At 40.4% G+C, this 20,832-nt stretch overlaps 1 protein-coding gene across 4 annotated transcripts in view; it reads left to right on the top strand.

Moving 5' to 3' along the window:
* LOC138743325 (kelch-like protein 3) overlaps positions 1-20,832 on the top strand; it is a 169,615-nt gene that overhangs the window by 41,413 nt on the left and 107,370 nt on the right. For 2 of the 4 annotated variants that reach the window (XM_069898501.1, XM_069898498.1), the window contains exons 1-3: positions 1,600-2,068; positions 15,670-15,789; positions 17,346-17,452. In XM_069898501.1, the coding sequence (XP_069754602.1) occupies positions 2,007-2,068; positions 15,670-15,789; positions 17,346-17,452 (289 nt within the window). In that variant the 5' untranslated portion in view covers positions 1,600-2,006. Of the gene's footprint in view, positions 1-1,599; positions 2,069-2,238; positions 2,333-15,669; positions 15,790-17,345; positions 17,453-20,832 lie in introns of those variants that run through there. The other 2 variants (XM_069898499.1, XM_069898500.1) reach the window with 2 other exon arrangements.

Genomic DNA, 20,832 nt, shown 5'->3' with positions numbered 1-20,832 from the left:
TTACGGCAGCTCTCACCTCCCTCTGTTCATGGCAGCACTCACCCCCCCCCCCACTCCCCATTCGCGGCAGCACTCACCCCCCTCCGTTCTCAGCAACATACACCATCCCCGAACAATGTGATGAATTTCCCACCAAGATAAACATTACTGTACTTCCTAAATCATTTTGATGTGCCACTTCTAAACATCTGTTGCATCTTTTAAAATGGGCTTAATGTCCTATCTCAAAGAATGGAACGTGGACATTATGGAATCCAATGACTCATCGCATTATATCTGAATTCACATTAAATCAGGGTGCATTTAATTGGGGTTCCACTGTACCTTTTTAAAGCCACCCTCAGCCTCTAGTGTCACTTGAAAAAGAGGTCCCAACCTATTCAGCCTCTCTTTGAAATTTGGGCCCTCTAGTCTTGCTAACATCTTTGTGAATCATCTGTGCAGAAAAATGCTAGAGAAACAAGCAATATGTATAACCAAAGTTTCAGGTCTGAGCCATTTGTCAAGATATGAGCAAAAAGGGAACAGGTGCCTGAAGGAAGTGGGGAGATGAGGGAAGAAGGAGCACAGGCCAGCAGGTCCGAAGGTGGATATTGGTGTGTGAGCAGAAGGGGGGAGAAAGATGAGACGTGATAGGGGAATGGGGTAGCTCTTTAAATGGAGGGAAGAGGGTGGGGAGCTGGAGGAAAGGAGACAAAGGAATAAGGAAAAAAGAGGTGAGGGGAGGCACCTAACAAACTGCAGAGGTTGCTGTTAATGCTATCTGGTTGGATAGTGTGCAGATAGATTATTGCCTGTTCCTCTAATTTGCAGGTGGCCTTGGTCTGGCAATTCATGAGGCCATGGACACTCATGTTGGCGTGGGGATGTAGTATGGAATTGAAATGGTTGGGCACTGGGGCGTCTGTTATTGCAGCAAGCAGAGCAAATCAATTCTGCAGTTGATATTTACATTAAAAAAAATATAAAACGGATATTTGATGGTTGAGGCAGATGTGATTTGCCAAAATTCTTGATTTCCCTGCTTCACTAACCAATATAGTGTTTTGGTTGCCCTTGGTATGCTGGAATTAATACTGCTTATTTTTGACAATGTAACTTTTCTCTGCTTTTCACGTAGTGGTTCTCAACCTTTTTTCTTTCCACTTTAAATATTCCCTATGCCATTCATTGGTGCCCTGTGATTCGTAAAGGATTGGTTAAGGTGGTATGCGGGTGGACAGAAAAAGTTTGAAATCGTTCCTCATTGACTCTTCATGTGCACGATTTCATAGCTCCAAAGGAAATGGGCCAATAACCATTTTTGTCAAGCAAAATATTTCAGTAACAATTGGGGCTAGAGCAGTGATTCTCATCCTCCCCCCCCCCCCCCCCCCCCAAACACTCACATACCACCTTAAGCAATCTGATGGAATTATTTAAATTGTAGCGGAAAGAAAAAAGGTTGAGAACCACTGAAGGCAATAATGGGTTGTGGTTATAAGTGCATGCTTTTATTGCATTCCTGCCATTGGCTGAACTACCCTTAATCTCACTCATTGCATAACTAGACTGTAACCAGGGAAGTTCCCATTTCAATGATTCCACACGGACGGGGACAAACGCTGTCGGCTATTTGCAATACAAATGTCGTTCCAGGAAAGGTCGACAACCGGAAATTAACGTAAACATAAATTCTCACGTTCTTTCCGCAAACTATCATAACTTGACGGGGAGGTCTATGCAAAGGTTATTTCTCCTTCATGACTTTTTTCAGTGATATTTCCAGATATGGAATAGGTTTATCAGTTCATATCACCTTCTGGAAATAACTGGATTGGCTCCATCAAATATTGACTTGAACCTTGCCCACACGAGACCCCTGATTGTTGCTCGCATCGTGGGTGATGATTGCAAGCATTTCCAGCAGGACTGAGCCGTCGAAACTTTAGCTTTCGTGATTGCGACTGGAGTGGGGGGGGGGAAATAGGAGGACAAACCGCGCCACCTCCCACACGGAGACCTGCATGAATCCCTGCAACTCGGCGAGAAATGCTGCGGACTCTCGCAGCGGACGATCCCAAACCAGGTGAGCGACCGACGCGACCGGACGGAGTAACGAGGTGGAATCAGGCGCCGTGGCGGGGAGCTAAAGACAGGGGTCCTGTGGGCGGGTGGGTGGATGGACAGGCGGGCGGGAGCCGTCCTCGCTGTCACGGCGTCAACTGAGGCTGCTGCTCCCCCCCCCCCCCCCCCCACACTCCCTCCCTCCCTCCCTTCCTCCTCGCTCTCGGAATCCGGGCCGAGTGGGTGCGGGCGGCTCAGGTCCGACCGCGACGATGGTCGAGAAAGGGTAGGTACTGCTGAGACCTTTTGGCCTCTGTTGCTGCACCTGGTGCTTTAACCTCCAGTGTCCCTTCAACTTTAAAAAATAGATTTAATAGACACATTATTTACAAAAGGAAACCTGTTGAAAGTCTCCATACGTTTCCATCACGGTCCCTGGTCCGAATTTCCTTGCCCCACTGCTGTTTTGCCTGGTGCTTGTCCACACTTGTTTTAAAGCTGTCAGACCGCTTGCCCAGTGCGCATGTGCAAACTGACCCACACTGCCCCAAAACCATTTTCGTTTGAAGCGGCCTCTTTAAATGCTGGGCACCCTGCACAGCCGAGGAGACACTGTACAGTGTCCATTGCAGTAATAGACCCTCCTCTTTCCACCTCGGGTGTTGATTTCGATTTGATGTGAAGCAAATCATGTCCACGAAGACTTCCTTGGTCATGCTGACTTTACGTATTTGTGGCGTTCGTGCATCTGAGTTGCAATCACAACAGTCCAATCATCGCCAAAGTCTTTTGAACTTCGTCAATAGTCTAATAGAGTGTGATAATTAAATCTTCCTAATCTGGTGACTAAACTGTTTCTTTTGGCGTGGTTGCCTGCACTTCAAGCACTTAGCTTGTAAAGTTGCATTTGTTTCTTGTTCAATCTGTGTCAATTTAGAGGAGGGAGTTGATGGGAAGACGCACCTTTAGTTTTGTTTTAAAAAGTTTAGTTGCCAGGATATCATGTGATGCTGGTAAATCCCGAGTTGTACAAAATGCAGAAATTACTTTTATGGTAGATGTTGAAAGTTTTTCTCCTTTACAGTACATAAATCCAAATAATTATTTTTCAGTGCATTTAAATTTTAATACACCAAGGATTAACCTTGGTGAATATCACCTCATCTGATATTCTGCATTCTGCTATCAATATCAATATTAAGCTTGAGCAGTGATTAACCTTGGTGAATATCACCTCATCTGATATTCTGCTGTCAATATCAGTATTAAGCTTGAGCACTGATTGTTGGCAGTGATATAAACACATTTTTTCCTGTTATTCTTGAGAAATTTTTGTTTTTCCACGCCAATCTAAGCATTGTTTGGATATTTTTACCTTTTGAATTCTCTTTCTCTTGAAGAATGTTCACTGTCACAGCATGTATATAATTTGAAGGTATTAATTTCACTTATGAATGAAGGCTGAAAGGTGAAGACTGTAGAATTTTGTCCAATGCAAGAAAGGGAGGATTAACTTTTTAAAATTTGTTGAGGAATTATGCAAGTTTTAAGTGGTGTTCATATTAGAAGTTGTTCTTCTTTGGCTTGGCTTCGCGGATGAAGATTTATGGAGGGGGTAAATGTCCACGTCAGCTGCAGGCTCGTTTGTGGCTGACAAGTCCGATGTGGGACAGGCAGACACGGTTGGAGCGGTTGCAGAGGAAAATTGGTTGGTTGGGGTTGGGTGTTGGGTTTTCCTCCTTTGCCTTTTGTCAGTGAGGTGGGCTCTGCGGTCTTCTTCAAAGGAGGTTGCTGCCCGCCAAACTGTGAGGTGCCAAGATGCACAGTTTGAGGTGATATCAGCCCACTGGCGGTGGTCAATGTGGCAGGCACCAAGAGATTTCTTTAGGCAGTCCTTGTACCTTTTCTTTGGTGCACCTCTGTCACGGTGGCCAGTGGAGAGCTCGCCATATAACACGATCTTGTTAGAAGTTGTTACATCAGCCGTAAAAGTTAGATGGGAACTGTATGATCATTCAAAATATAGGGATGAAAATTGGTGCTTATTGTACACTTCTTCACTATGCCATTTTATTTGTATCTGTCTCTTCTAAATATGTATGCTTTATTGGGCGTAGCAGCAAAAGTCTGCAAGTTACGTTGCACAAAATTTTGGATGTTCTTTTTAAAGGTAGTATTACAATGTGTTGCAGGATGAGAGACACCCAGAAATGGATGTATTGAAGTACATACAAGGCCATTCATTAATTAACAGTTGCCTCCTGTATAAATTTTCCCTTTTGTGTAATGGTGTCAAATCACAATGCCACTGTAATATTTTTGTATTCACATTGTAAAGGATAAATTCAAGTTACATTTGAATTCAAGCTCACGTACACTCTTCATAATTGAATATTTTCTCCAGTTGCCCAGTCAAATTTGGAAATTTACTTAAGTAAGAGGGATGTCCAGAATTGGGGAACCAAATACAAAATGGTCATTAATAAAGTGGTTTTAGGCATTACCTCTTTTCGAATGGAGTGTTGAGAATGTGTAACTGGGGATGTCACTTGATGCAGTAGAGTCAGGACATAGGAACCTGACCCTCCTGGGTAAAAGTACCCTTTAAGCAAAATTTAAAAAGCCATTTGAAGGAAAAAACAGTATTAGAACTGTGCAAGAGCACTTAAATATGTCAGCAAAAAGAAAGGACCCTTTACTTGGAACGCAGTGACTGAAGCAAGGAAATTGTGATCAGAGGCCTGCTGTTCAAATGAAGCCTGGGACTAGCATGCGAACTGCCTTCCGGGCAAGCCATGCGCCTGTGAGGATGTCTGCAGCTGCGCCTCTGCCGCTGGATCGATGAGATGGCGTTCAAGAAGAAGATTCATTGCACATGCACAGGAAATCTTGCATGTGTGAATCAAAAAGCCGCAGATACAGACCTCTCCAGCAAGAAATCTGAGAGGAAAGTGACAGTGAAGAGGAGCAAGAAGTAATACAAGAAAAAGCCAAGGTTTCTGCTAAAGGGAAAGGAAAAAAACTTAAGAATCAAATTGAATATTCTAATGTAGACGTTGAGAGAACTGAGAGGAAATTTAAAACTGAGATTTATTGTGAATAAGATGCATAATATGGATGAAAGAATCAAAAATGTGCAATATGGAGTGAAAGATGTATAGGATAGAGTGGGAAAAGTGGAAAATGAAACACTTGCATGGATTATGGAAAGAAAAAATCTTTGCGACATCAGCAGAAGTTCCCCCACCAGGATCACTCATCCAGGGAGTAGCTTGGATGCTAACTCCCTGCTTCTGACTTGTGATAGGCCTTGTATCTCCTTTGGTCTTCTCTTTGCATGGGGCTCCATGGCAGTAGCTGCTTTATCTTTCTTTGGAGGCATTTTTATAAAATTGTAGCAGTGTTTAAATGTACTTTAAAAGTTTTTAATAGTTTAAAACATTTCTTACTCAGCACATTTTTTACTAATTCACCGGGAGGGTTAGGCTCCTACGTCCTAATCCTACAGTATCACGTGATGCCCCCCTCGAGTGACTAATTTAATACAATATTGTTTCTTTTGATCCAACTCCCCAGTTTTACCTGGTTCTGCTGGTCCCATCGCCATTTTTGCACCAGTCCCTTTCGGACTTTCACCTGAAGTTCCTGGTTGAAGAGTAGCTTCTTCAGTCTTTGTTATCAATTGCATTGGCTTCTTTGTGCTAGCTTTATTCATTTTTAATCAAGTAAATCTTGATTTTCAAGTTTTAACCATCTATTTAGCACTCTTCATGAAGAGCTCGACCAAAATACGTGTGTCTAGGTCCTTCGCATGGCCATGTCCCCATTTATAGCTATTTTTGCATCTTTAATTCTGCCACAAAGCAACAAATTTTGTGACACCTGTTCATGACAATAAATGCTGAATCTGAAATCTCCTCAGACTTGTCCCACTTTCCCAAATGCCTCTGAACTGACTCCAAGAGGGGTCCTCCAATATATGAGTTCCCTTGAACATGTACTAACTCTCTCTGCTACTATTCCATCAATTAAGACATGTGCGTGGGCTTTTGGCCTCCCCTTCATAGAGTCCACGAGAAGCTTCTTGGTCTTAGATACAAAATTGGCTTGGCAATGGTGGTGGTGGGATTCTTTTTCAGACCAGAGTTGTGTGACAATGTGCCACAGGGATTGGTGCTGGGTCCATTCTTTATCATAATTTATAATAATGGTCTGGTTGGGAATGTACGTGGCATGTTTAGTAGATTTGCAGATGACACCAAAATTGGTTGCATAATAGAGAGTGATGAAAACTGTTGAAAATTACAATGGGATTTTGTTCAACTAAGTCAATGGGTCAAGGAATTGTGGATGGAGTTTAATTTTGGTAAGTGCAAATATTTGCATTCTCTGAAGTTGAACCAGGGCAAAGCTTGCACAGAAAATGGTAGGGTCCTGTGGAGTGTCATAGAACAGAGAAAGCTAAGGAAACAGATAAAAAGTTACTTGAAGGTGGTGACACAGATTGACAGGTGATGAAGAAGGCATTTGGCACACTTGCTTCCATTGGTCAATGGATTAAGTACAGGAGTTGAGACATCTTGTTATGGCTGTACAAGATATTGATAAGACCACATTTTGAACATGTTCCAGTTGCCTAGCTATAATTAAGTGGAAAGGATGTGAAAAAGATTCACGAGGATGTTATCAGAATTTGAGTTGGAAGGATATACTGGGACTTCTTTCCTGGAGTCAGAGAGCTGAGTGTTAACATTACAGAGATGTACAAAATCATGAGGGGCAAAGCATTGTCACAGGCTTCTCCCTAGAGTAGCAGAAAGGGCAGTGGGGAGGAGATTTAGAAGGGAACAGATGGGGAACATTTTCCAGAGGATGGTGTGTGATAGAGGTGGTACAATTATGACATTTAAAAAATAATTGGACAGTTCATGGATATGAATTGATTAGAAGGATGTGGGATGAACTTAGATAGGCAATGGTTGGCATAGATGAGTTGGGCCAACTTACTGTGAAACTCAAGAAGTTGTTGAGATAGATTTCCACTTGACTCTTCTGACATTATGTGGCTAAGGATGGTTCAGCCATTTCTTTGCAATTTGTGACTCGGTTCCACCATTGTTGAGATGTACATGTTGCTGGAGCTGCCTCCAATTATTTTTTAATTTTATATATATGTGTATGTGCATATGTGTATATGCGTGTATATATTTATATTATAAATTAATAAGAACAAGAAAAAATATACTGTATAAATACAAAGTAATTACAATGTATCCTGGAATAAAAATTTAATATCACAACTAATGATAAACAAACAGACAATTCAAGATTATATCTCTTGTTTCTGCAGGAAAAAAGATTGTAACTAACTTATCCTAAATTTATAACCCCTAAATTAAAAAGAAAAAGTAACTAGGATGCCTTAAACTACCAAAAGGGTAACAGTAACGGTACGTTAGTGAATTGTCTTGAATGTAAATAAGTAAGTTCAGGAAGAGATTATCAATGTTTTGTATGTTATATACAAAATAGTAAACCACTGTTATTCATTAAACACTAAAATATTCCATAAAAGTGTGCCACATTTGATCAGATTTCAGTTTTCAAAATATTACATTAATCTTCTCGAGGTTCAAGCATTATTATGTTTGGATCATCCATTGTGCATAACTAGGAGGGATAGAGTCTTTCCATCTTGGCAAAATACATCTTCTAGCCATTAAAGTGGCAAAAGCTATTACATGGCAACCTGACACCAATAATTGACTATTCTCTATCACCACACCAAATAAAGCTGTAATGGGATGAGTTTGAATAGTAACTGAGAAAATACTGGAAACTTCATTAAAAATTTCCTTCCAATCATGATTGAATGCTGTACAGGATCAAAACATATGAAATAAGGAAGCAACCCCCTTACGACATCTGTCACATAAAGGGTTGATACAGATGCCTAACCTCTTATCCAGAATTCTGAAAACTGGCAACCTCCAAAAACCCAGGATTTTTTTTGGTAGAGGACATCTGCTCATCAAAGATGGAGTTTGGCACCAAACATGACCAGACACAACCCTAGCTCAACTCCTGTGTATCCTGTCACATTCTGCTACTTTATAAGCACCTCTGAATCATCATATACTGACACCCTTCTGGCATCATGGCACTTTCAGTTGGCCTGACGGCGGCTCAATGGTTGCCATCACTACCCATAATCCCCCTCACAACTGAAACCGCTGAACCACTGCAGGGGAACAGAGTAGGAGGCCGTTCCCCTGGCACTGGTACAGCGGGGGCAGGGGGAAGAGAGAGACGGCAGCACGACTCGGGGAGTGGAGAGAGACAGCAGCACAACTCAATGGGTGGGGGGGGGCTAAAGAGACAGCATCATGATAAATGCGGTTGGGGTGGGGAGAGAGATGGCAGCGTGACACTGGTGGGCTTAATGGGAATAGAATCAAAATGATTCCAAAATCCAGAAGATTCCAAACAACAGCCGGTGTCCAGTCCCGACGATTCCGGATAAAGGGATAGGCACCTCTAGTAAGAAAAATCTTAGCTAATTGATCTTTGAATAAACGTGTTCTATGTACTATCTTGAATTGACATGCACAAATGGAAGAGGAATGGACCAATTTTAAATACTTGGTCCATATATCCTTGGAAAGAATAATTTGCAAGTCACTCTTCAAGCACTCTCAATTTTATTCATAGAAACACAATGTATTTTAGAAATTAATCCATAAATTAATCCTATTAAACCCTTTTGACAAGGATTTAACACAAAAAAAAGTTGATACAATTAATATCATGGGAGAACGGAGAAGTAGTAACTTGGTTTTGCATCCTGTTATCTATTTACGTGTTATCCACTATTACGAGATGTAGCAGGACTGTTGAGCTTTGATCTGATTTGTGGTTGTAGGATTTCTTAGCTCTATTGGATTTTGCTCCTACTGTTTAGTCCAGTGGTTCTCAATCTTTCTCTTTCCACTCACATACCACTTTAAGTAATCCCTAAACCATAAGTGCTCTGTGATTAGTAAGATTGCTTAAGGTGGGATGTGAGTGGAAAGAAAAAGTTTGAAAACTACTGTTTTAATCGTACCTAATTGACTCATTATGCGCACAGTTTCATGACTTCAAAGGAAATGGGCCAATGACAATTTTTCTCAAGTAAAATATTTCAGTAGCAATTGGGTCTAGAGCAGTGATTCTCAACCTTCCCCTCCCACTCACATACCACCTTAAGCAATCCCATACTAATCACAGAGCACTTATGGTTTAGGGATTACTTAAAGTGGTATGTGAGTGGAAAGAAAAAGGTTAAGGATCACTGGTTTAGTATCTTGGTGGCGTGTTGTCGATATGGCAGCTTGGCGCAATACACTGAGGTGCTGGATAAGCTCGGCAAGTCATGCTTGGCATCATAGGAAGTAAATGGTTACCAACATTTACAAAACCTCCGTTCCAATGACAATTTGGCACCTACGTGTGGGATGCCTGGTGCTACTCCTGGCTGATCTTCTCATTCCCATTTAGCCAGACTTAATTTCCTGTCTTGATAGCAATGGTATAATAAGCTGTATGATTATTCATTTTCTGTTATTGATTCATAGTATCTCCTGAATGGCCAGTTTTGAGCTGCCATTTAATTTTGGAATTAAAATTTAAGAAGACTATGTTTAAGTTAATATGTTCCAAAATAGCAAGTAGAATGAGGAGAGTTCATCTGCGAAAAAACTAGCAGGTTATCTTTAGTATTACATACAGCTGTGTATAGAGTACAGTTTAGAGTGTAGGATTACATTGAGAAGGAAGATAAATTAGTACCGAGCAAAGGCAGAATGACGGCATGTTATGGGTTTCATTCATAAGCCTGATTGGTGCAGGGAAGAAATTTTCTTTAAGCATATTGGCGTATGCTTTCACATCCTTAACCCTTCTCACGGAATGTATCTGTGATTTGATGAGTCTTTCAGTACATTGGGTGCTTATTCAAGGCAGCAGGAGATGTAGATGGAATCTATGGAGGGGAGGGAAGATTTTGATGTTCTGAGCTGCAGTACCTTCTCTAGTTTCTTCTGATCTTGAGCAGAACATAGAACATTACAGCATAGTATAGGTCTCTCGGCCCACAAATTCTAAACCCACTCTACAATCTAAACCTTTCCTGCATCACACCAATTTTCTTGATTTTTCTTGTGTCTATATGCCTGTCTAAGAGCCTTTTAAATGTCCATATTTCTACCAGCCTCCACCACCACCCCAATGCATTCCAGGCAGCCACTACTCTGTGCAAAAAAAAAACGACCCTTGACATCTCCCTTAATCTTTCTTCCTTTCACCTTAAACAGGTGCACTTTGGTATTTTCTACTGTTGATCATGGAAAAAGGTGTCGGCTGTCCACCCTATTCATGCCTCTCATAATTTTGGAAACTGTTTTGTCATCTCACATTCTTCTTTGCTCCAACAAGAAAACCCCTAGCTTTTAACTTTGCTTCATAATTCACATTTTCAAATCCAGACAAGATCCTGGTAAATATCCTCTGCACCCTCGCCAAGGCTTCCACATACTTCCTGTAATGAGACCAAAACTGAACACAATATTCTAACCAGAATTTTAAAGAGCTGCAACATTACTTCACAGCCCTTGAACTCAATCCCCCTGATTAATGAAGGCCAGCATATCATAAGCCTTCTCAACTGCCTTATTAGGCTGGACAGCAACCTTTAGGATTTGGACCTCCTTCCCACTGCTCTTCCACACTGTTAAGAATCCTGACATAAACAATGTCGTCCACCTTTAAGTTCGACCTTCCAAAATACATCACTTCACATATAGCTGGTTTGAACTCCATCTGCCACTTCTGATTTATTGTCAGACATGCATGACATCACATACCACCTTGAGATTCTTTTTCTGTCGGCGAGGCAAAATGACCGCTTATTGGTAGTGAAAAAAACTGTACACCATGTAAACGTGTAAACAAATAAAGAACTGTAAACTGATAACTAATTTAAACAATGACTCTGAAATGCAGAGAGAATAGTAAAAAAATCAGTAGAGTGCACAAGTAAGAGTCCTTTAATGAGACCCTGATTGAGTTTGTGGTTGACTCTGATGGTGGAGGGGTAGCAGCTGTTCCTGAACCTGGTGGTGTGAGTCTTCTGGTACCTACACCTCTTTCCAGATGGCAGCAGCAAGAATGTGTGCTGGGTAGTGTGGATCCTTGATGACTGCTGCTGCTCTCCAACGGCAGCCTTCCCTGTAGATGTTCTTGATAGTGGGGAGGGATTTTCCTGTGATGTTCTGGGCTGTGTCCACTACCATTTAGAAGGTGTAACACTCAGGGGTATTGGTGTCCCCATACCAGACAGTGATGCAGCCGGTCAGCACACTTTCCACCATACATCTGTAGAAATTTGCCAGGATTTCTGGTGTCATACCAAACCTCCACAAATTCCTAAGGAATTATTGGCACTGTCGTGCTTTCTTCACAATGCCATTAGTGTGTTGGGTCCAGGAAAGATCTTCCGAGATGGTGAATCCCAAGAACTTAAATTTGCTCATCCTCTCCACCTCTGATTTCCACCCCCCCAATGATCACTGGATTGTAGACCTCTGGCTTTCCCTTCCTGAAGTCAACAATCAGCTTCTTAGTTTTGGTGACATTGAATGCAAGGTTGTTGTTGGTGCACCATTCAGCCAAGTTTTCAATCTCCCTTCTGTACGCTGACTCATCCCCTTTATTCAACCCACTTCCGTGGTATCGTCGACAAATGTGTAGTGGGTGTTATTGTCGTACTGAGCCACACAGTTGTAGGTGTAAAGTGAGTCGAGCAGGAGGCTAAGAATGCAACCCTGTGGTGCTCGGGTACTGATGGAGATTGTGGAGATGTTCTTGCCAATCCTCACTGATTGTGAGCTGATATGCTTTAACACCAGCCTTTCAAAACACTTCATCACTGTTGATGTAAATGCTACTAGCCAATAGTCATTAAGGCACATTACCACACTCTTGGGTACCAGTATGATTGACACCTGTTTGAAACAGTGGGTACTACACCCTGCTGGAGCGAGATATTGAAGATATCTGTGAATACATTGGTAAGTTGGTCAGCACAGATTTTTAATACTCAGCTAGGTACTCCATCCGGGTGGATGCATCCCTCAGATTCTCTCTCCTGAAGACAGCATGCACATCATCTTTATCTTTTCTCTCTACATCTAAAGATGTTGCCTTTTTACTGGGTATAGTTTAACAGATGAATATATAAACTCTAAATATGCCCTCTGCCTTATTTTCTATGTTCGTTGATATTTAATGAGCATTGCATTAGTATCTGGTACATTGCTAAATGGTTATTATTCTGTTTGAGTGTAGATTGCTTGGGCTATATTTCAATGATGGGCTCCTTAATGTGATTAATCATATTATTACAAGATTCCTTTATTGTCATGCACTTAATACACAAAATTTGTTAACTTTAGTTTGCCAGAAAGGGATACAAAGAGGCACCACTAGTCTGGAGACCCCATCAATAAGAGAAAGAGAAGTGAACGAGAGTCCCTTCTAAGACATTGTCCATAAACTATTTATGGCTTATCAGAAAAGCAAATGCTCACTGATTTTTGCACCGTTGCTACTCTAAATTAGCTTTCTTAAATCTACCCAGACTGCTTTTATTAGTGGTATTTCTTTTTCAAAGATTCACTGTTCATGAACTGAGTAATAGTGTACACTTTCCACAGTGCCACTTTGTTCAAAGTGATAGGCATTTCCAAATACTGCACTGTATAAATATGTACATTTATACGTGGGTTAAGTAGTAGAAAGGATGTATCAAAATTACTTCATTTTTTAACTTTATTTTGGATTGAGCTACCTGAATACAGTATAATATAGTATACAAAGAGTAAAAACTGAATTTTCTTGCTTTAATTTTTAAAAGATTTTATGCACTGACTTCTATCTTGATACAAATTCATGCATATCTTTCAAGTGCACAATTTCCAATCTACAGGAATTCCAATTTGAACAGAATCTTGATTCAAACATTAACATGGCAGGTAAATTATATTAATGTTTGTTAGGATGCAGAATAGAAAAGGAAATTGAAATTTCAGCATGTTCACTTGGACAATAAGCTGCTTATCAGTGTATGATTTTGAGCATTTGCAAATATAATTGTAGCTGGTTTTAGTGAAAATAAATTCTGAATCCAAATTTAATTACTGGTACTTGGAAAATTCCACTTGCTTAGAATTGGGTATCTTTATTGGTTTTAAAAGTAGTGCAAGTTGGATGTACTTTGAGAACTTGCTTGAAAGGATGCAGTTATAGCAACAATGTAGATCAGTGGTTCTCAACTTTTTTTTCCACTCACATACAACTTTAAGTAATCCCTTACTTAATCCCATCCTATGCTGAGGTACTCTCTGGTTAGTAAGGGATTACCCCCTCCATAAATCTTCGTCCGCGAAGCCAAGCCAAAGAACTTAAAGTGGTAAGGTAATGGAAACAAAAAGTTGAAAACCTCTGCTCTAGATGTTTAATACATTTCAGGTAAGACAGTCATTTACTGGCACTTGAAACATAAAACCAGAAATGTGAGTATATCTATTGGGAAAAGAAGAAAAGACTGGAACTCTGTTCTCTTGAGTTGAGGTGTTACTAATGAGGTCTTTAAAATTATGAATGGGTTTGATTGAGAAGATTCAGAGAGAATGTTCCCACTTCTGAGGCAGACTGTAAGTTGTGACTGTTAATGTAGGATTGTCACCCTTTATATTCAATAGGGAATTTGAAAAGACTTCTTCCCATACTTTGTTGAGAATATGGAGCATGATGCTATAAAGAGTTGATGAGATGAATAGTATAGATGTATGTAAGGAAGGATGGGCAAATAAATAAAAGGAATGGAGGGTTACACTCATAAATTTAGATGAAGAAGGTGTGATATAAATTTTTGTGCAGACTAATTGGACAGAGTGCCCTTTTTCTGTGCCATTTATCCCATGTAATTCATTCAATTCTTCTTCCAAAAGCTCAGATAGATGCAGTAATTACTGTTTTAAAATTCTTCACCATTGAAGACCAGGGCAGTAGTTAAATTTTCTAAATTTCACATCATCCTGATTTGGAAGTTGATCTTGAGTCTATTAAGCTTGCTGAAACTGAATCCATTTTAGTGCACACTCATCATATACATTGCAAGAATTCATGAAGTCTCCAATGCCTTCTTAAACACAAATGGAAAATAAATAAATGCAAGAAATACTGACCATTTCAATAATGTCCACAGACCAAGAATAAGATAATAGTCAGTTGTGGTAGAAGGATGAACATTTTGAAATTTTGGACAGATATCTAAAATAAAAGAATGAATAGAACCATAGACCAACTACAGCACATAAGTAGAAGGCCCTTTGGCCCATCAAATCTGTACTGAACTGTATTCTGCCTAGACAGTAAGGATAGGGACAGCCAGCCTTGGATAACTTGAGGAAATAAAGGAAAGCATCAAATTAAAAGCTCAAACATAAAAGTCGCCAAGAGCAGTGGGAAACTAGAAGATTTGGAAAACTTTAAAAAGCAACAAAGAACCATAAAGCAAGTAATAAAGAAAAGGAAGGTAGATTATTAAAAAAGATGAGCTCAAAATATAAAAACAGACAGTCAAAGTTTTTCTAATTTTATAAAGCAGAGAAAGGATGGCTAAGGTGAACGCAAGTCCCTTGAAGGATAAGAAGGAAGAATTGACATTGCGTAATGAGGATTTGAATGGCTATTTTGTGTTAATCTTCACGATGGAGGATATGTCTACTATGCCAAAGGCAAAGGTTATGGATTCGATGGGAGGTGAGGGTTAGGGTTAGGGTTCTTATATTCTTGGTCTTATTTACCTGCACCTGGACCATTGCCTTCTATATCTCACTCATCCATGTACCTGTCCTGATAGTTAAATATGACATGTAGCAAAAGCTGTTTTACATTCCTCTCTCTTTAATAAAGTGTCCATGAAAAATTTGCAATTTATCTATTCTTCAACACTTGGCTTTCCACCCTACCAAGGTTTTGGGTGTGATTTTTGGCAGAGTCTGCAATTCATTTCATTTCCCCTGGGTAAGGTAATTATTTCCATTTGTTTTCCCCTCTAAACTGTGGATTGAGGCCATAACAACCCCTATAATATTTCATTTGTAACTTCAGAAGTCCATATGGATAAGTTTAGAGTGATACAGTCTTTCTCCATGACCTAGTCTGAACAAGGAGTCAGTATTTAAGGGAGACATAGAGGCAAAAGTGCAAAAAGGGCAAAAAAGTTCAATGAATATGCTTTAAATCTGCAAAAAAAAAATTGTTTTTTTTCATATTATCATTCAGCAGGTACGCATTATTAGTTTGCTGGCAAATTTAACGCAAGACAAAAAATCAAATGCATTTTGAATATCTCATGAATCTGCCAATTTATTAATAAAATAAATACATCTAAAAGATGAAAGTCTATTCACCTTTGTAAATATCTGTTCAATGCACCCCACCTTTGTGAAAAATGTAATATTTTATTAATTATAATAATTATATTCTCATTAATTTTCATATTGGAATATTCAACAGTGCTAAATCCTCCCCAGCACGGACTGTGGATCTCAGTGAAGATGATAAGGATCAGGCACCGGTTACTATGAATCCTCTTCACATGATAAAAGCCTTCAAAGTCATGAATGACCTACGCAGGTAGATTTTTTTAAAAAAAAAAGACACTTTTCTTTAAATTGCTTATTTGTCACATTTTGCTCTTCTCCACTTCGCTCTCTGTGATAGTAATGTGCTATTAAAGGTTAACTGGCTCCTCTGTGAGCTTTCCTGGTTATTTTCAAGTTGTATGCTTTAAAAATCTAAATGTTATTTTTTTTTCTTGGCGTGGAAAGTGTTTAAAAAGCTCTGTTATTGTTCCACCATGTCAAAATTTCATTGTGGCCAAGGCCTGATGGGAAGGAGAGTGATGCCATTGCATGTAGTCATTAGCGACGAAGTCAATATAGTCTTCTTTTGAGATTTGGGAGTGAAGAGGAGATGGTAGTGGAAGTTGGAGAATTGGCACTTGCACAGTGGGGAAGGAGGTAGGGAGAGGATTGTACTGGGATTTATGAAGAGGAGATGGTAGCGGAAGGTGGAGAATTGGCACTTGCACAGTGGGGAAGGAGGTAGGGAGAGGATTGTACTGGGATTTATGAAGAGGAGATGGTAGCGGAAGGTGGAGAATTGGCACTTGCACAGTGGGGAAGGAGGTAGGGAGAGGATTGTACTGGGATTTATGAAGAGGAGATGGTAGCGGAAGGTGGAGAATTGGCACTTGCACAGTGGGGAAGGAGGTAGGGAGAGGATTGTACTGGGATTTATGAAGAGGAGATGGTAGCAGAAGGTGGAGAATTGGCACTTGCACAGTGGGGAAGGAGGTAGGGAGAGGATTGTACTGGGATTTATGAAGAGGAGATGGTAGCGGAAGGTGGAGAATTGGCACTTGCTCAGTGGGGAAGGAGGTAGGGAGAGGATTGTACTGGGATTTATGAGTGGATTTATGATTAGCCTTTTAGTTAGGAATATATGTTGAGATTGGGAGAGAAAAATAGAGGAACTAACAACAGACTGTAAATGAAGAAATGAAAGTAACATATCCTGGAAATACTTAGTAGATCCAGCATCATCTTTATGGAAAGAAATAATATGTCATCAGGAGCAAAAAAAGCCATAATACCCTACTTTTTTATTTCCAGTGGCTTTGATAAGAGAAATAATAAAACTAAGTGTGTGTTATTGTCATAATGTTATGTGGGAACTTACTGTGTGTCATGGTTTCAGTATTGCAACTGTGGTTATACAGGCACACCACCCTTTATCCGGAACCCTTGGGAGGGACAGTGTGTTCTGAATTTCGTATTTTTCTGGATTTCGGAAAGTCCACCCGAATTGTGCTGCCCTACCCATCCCCACCCCCTTCCAGTTGCCCGGCCACCTCCCCCAACCGCCAGTCCCTCGGCCACCTCCCCCAACCGCCGGTCCCCACTTGCCGGATTTTGGACCTTTCCGGATTTTAGATGTCTGGATAAAGGATCGTGTACCTATACTTCCAAAAAATAATTAATTGATTGGAAAGGTCCTGGGACATCCTGACATCATTAGATATGATAGTATCTCTTCTTTTTAATCCTCAGCATAGTTAATCCCAAATGCCATTGTAGTCTATGGTTTTCTTAATATGACTGATAGCAAATGTTTTGTTTAACTTGCAGTAAAAGCACTTTGTGTGATGTGACCATTGTGGCGGAGGATGTAGAAATTGAAGCTCATCGTATTGTCCTGGCAGCATGCAGTCCTTACTTCTGTGCCATGTTTACAGGTACTTATTTGTTTTCATATATAATTTTTTAGTTTCTGTTGAGAATTGATAAACTTTGTTTTCTGTGTCCTGCTTTGATTTTTTTTAAAAAGGCAGCTGGTTGTTAGCAGTAGATCTAATTGCTGGATTCTATAATGAACCTGTTGCATATGGTAAAACTGACTATAGAAGTGGTCTACTATTCTTGTATTATATGCCTTGGAGGATAATAAACAAGAATATTGTGATCAGTAGCCAGTGATTTTGGTTGAGTTTCCTCTGCTCTCAGTTGCCATGCCAATATTTTGAGTTTTTTCACCTCGTTCATAACATTTTTGTTTGGATTTCAAGAGTATCTTTTCCACTCTGTATGTTTGCAGAGTATTATATTTAAGTTTCTTGTTTTCCAATTCCCGATATTTCTCATTTGATCCTGAATTTTGGTATTCTTTTTCGAATTTTGTGATCTGTTTCAGTGTCTCTAACTGCCTTAGGTATTTTCTTTTGATACTATTGATGTATGAAATTATCTGTCCTCTTAGGTAGGCCTTTAGTGTATCCCATACTAAAAATTTGTTATCCGTTGAGGGGCAGTTCATTTCACAGAACAAGGCAATCTGGCCTCTTATAAAGGAGCAGAGGTCTGGATTTCTCAACAATGTCGCAGTAAAACACCATCTATATGCATTTTCCTGCTTTTCAGGCATTGTTATCTGTAAAGTTAACGGTGAGTGATCAGATACTAGTCTTGTTAAGTGTTCCAATTCAAGGACTCTGTTCTCCAACTCGGAAGACATAAAAAAATAGTCAATTCTTAATATATTGTATCCCTTGTCAGTGCCAAATCTCTTGTTGCCCTTGTTCATGGGCATCAACTCATTTTGAGTCAATGGTGCAGAGTCAATGGTGCATTAGGTGAAATTTCTATTTTTTTCCCTGTGCTTTTGATAATTTCCTTCCAATTTTTGATTGGGTGTTTCAGTATGGGATTGCTTGTGTTTTTTTGTTATTGATTTGGGATCCCACGTATATGAAATCTTTCACCGGCTCCTCCCCCATTGCATGTAATCCCATTTGCACCCAGGTGGGTGTGTCCCTTTCTCCAAAGAAGGATGTGAGGAACCTTGACTGGGCTACTAAATAATATTTCTTTAAATCAGGCAGTTTTAACCCTCCCAGGCTGTAGTCCCATGTCAATTTCTTTAAGGCTGTTCTAGGTACTTTCCCATTACAAATAAATTTCCTTATCCTTATATTGCCATTCAGTGTTTTTTCTTTAAAGATTAGGGAATGGAATTGGCAATGATTGGAAGAAGTATTGAAGACCTGGCATCACCTTCATCTTTTATGCAGTTGGCCCTCCCCATTAGAGTAATGGGCAGGTCCCTCCATCTCGTCAGATATTCATCGATCTGCTCAAGCATGGGGGGGGGGGGGGGGTAGTTAATTCTAGTGTGGGTATCATGAGGTTTTGAATAAAAGGAATAGTTCCTGGCCTGTGGGTTCATCTTTTAATTTTTTTTCATAAAGGCCAGTGTTGTTTTTGCTGCTTTGGTCCTTATCAGTGTTTTTGTCTTATCAAGAATGGGGTCTCCACCCATCAATGTATTCTGCCTTCCCTCTGCCACCCTCAGGAAGGCATTTTGCATAAACTGCTCATCATCAAAGTTTGGTGCATAAAGGTTTAATAGTGCCCATGGTTCTGAATATAGTTGGCAGTGCACCATTACAAATCTCCCGGCTGGTCTGTAACCTCACCACTCACCACCATCGGGACCCTTTTGTGTATTAAAATAGCTACCCCTCTAGCTTTGGAACCAAAGGAGGAGGAGAACACCTGTCCCATCCATTGCCTTTTAAGTTTATCATGTTCCTTTTTAATTGAATGAGTTTCCTGTAAAAATATCTTATCTGCTTTTAGTTTTTTTAAGGTGAGCCAGGACTTTCTTCCTTTTTATGGGGCTGTTCAGGCTATTCACGTTAATACTGATCAATTTGATAGCCTTATTCGTTTATGTTTCTATACTCATTTCACCTTCACAGCACCCTTGTTTGATGGTCATGAGTAACGCTTTCCTTGTGCCTTTCCGTTGTTCGTGGCCTCTCCATGCCGACATCCACAACAACCAGAAAGAAAGAAAAAAGATTGAAGATAAACACTTAGCATATCCCCGCCCCCACACAAACTAAACTAGATAGAATGAAATAAACTTTTAAAAACCCCTGTCTATCAAAGTTAGCAAAGAAAACACTCAAAGTAATCCCATCTTCTGCTTTTGCACTGCTCCTCTTTTCTTCTGCGCCATTTCCCCTCTTACTGAGAGTCTTCTTATGTACCTTTTTTTTGCTCTGTGCTGCAACCTTGTGCGATCTCTTCCGCCTCGAGCTCCTATTATTTTTTCTACTTAAAAATTTTTGAAACAATGGAAGATAAAAAAATATTCATTTCCCCATTCCCCCAACCAGTTACAGAACTTTGTCAAGCCGGTTACTTTGTCCATTTATGTCCATAATAATTGTAAAACTGTAGTGAGCCCCCATTGTCTTGTGGCTACTTAGTTCTTTAATCTATAGTTTCTTCAAAGGGTGTAGTTTAGCCTCTGTTTTGGAGGCCTACACATTTTCTGGTAGCTCTCGTGCACATCACATAGCTTCCCGTGGCTCCTTAAAATGCTTCCTTTCCCCTCCAGGCAACACGAATTTTAAAATAGCTGGGAACAACATTGCATATTTGACTTTTTTGTCTCTCAATATTTTCTTGGCCTGGTCAAACCTTTTCTTTGTTTTAGCAGTGCAGAGCTTAGGTCAGAAAAGAACATCAGTCTTCTCCCCTGGAATTCCACTGGCTCTCCTGTCTCCCTTGATCTGGTCATTGCTGCCCTTAGCACTGTTTCCCAGTCTCGGCTACTGATGAACCGTATCAGAACAGTCTCTGTCGTTGATTTGGGTTGGGGCGGGGACCAAATGGTTAGAGGATCCCTGAATCATTCCTTCCCCAACACCTCAGGGATCCCTTGCTACAAGAACTCGACTGGTCCTTCCCCTCCCTCCCCCCCTCTTTCAGGCCCAATAGTCTAATATTTTTACGCCGATTATAATTTTCTAAGTATTCCAACTTCTCTATCAGTTGCTTTTTCTCGGCGACCCACCCGTCAGCTGTGTTCTCCAGTTTTTCTTGCCTGTCCTAGACGTCCTTCATCTTGTCTTCTAGGGTGCCAACACGATTCGTCAGGGTCCCGATTGAAGCTCGCAGGTTGAGCAGACCTTCAGAGGCTTCTTTCAGTCTGTTGTCCAATTGCAGTGCCAGACCGCTGATCTGGATTGCCAGTGACTGTACTGCTGTCAGGATATCTTTGTTGGGCGAATCCAACATCCCAGGCTTTGCCTTTGAGCCTTTTGCT

Source organism: Narcine bancroftii, chromosome 9, assembly GCF_036971445.1.
Source record: "Narcine bancroftii isolate sNarBan1 chromosome 9, sNarBan1.hap1, whole genome shotgun sequence".
NCBI classification, from domain to species: domain Eukaryota; kingdom Metazoa; phylum Chordata; class Chondrichthyes; order Torpediniformes; family Narcinidae; genus Narcine; species Narcine bancroftii.
This window is presented reverse-complemented; position numbering and strand designations above follow the sequence as displayed.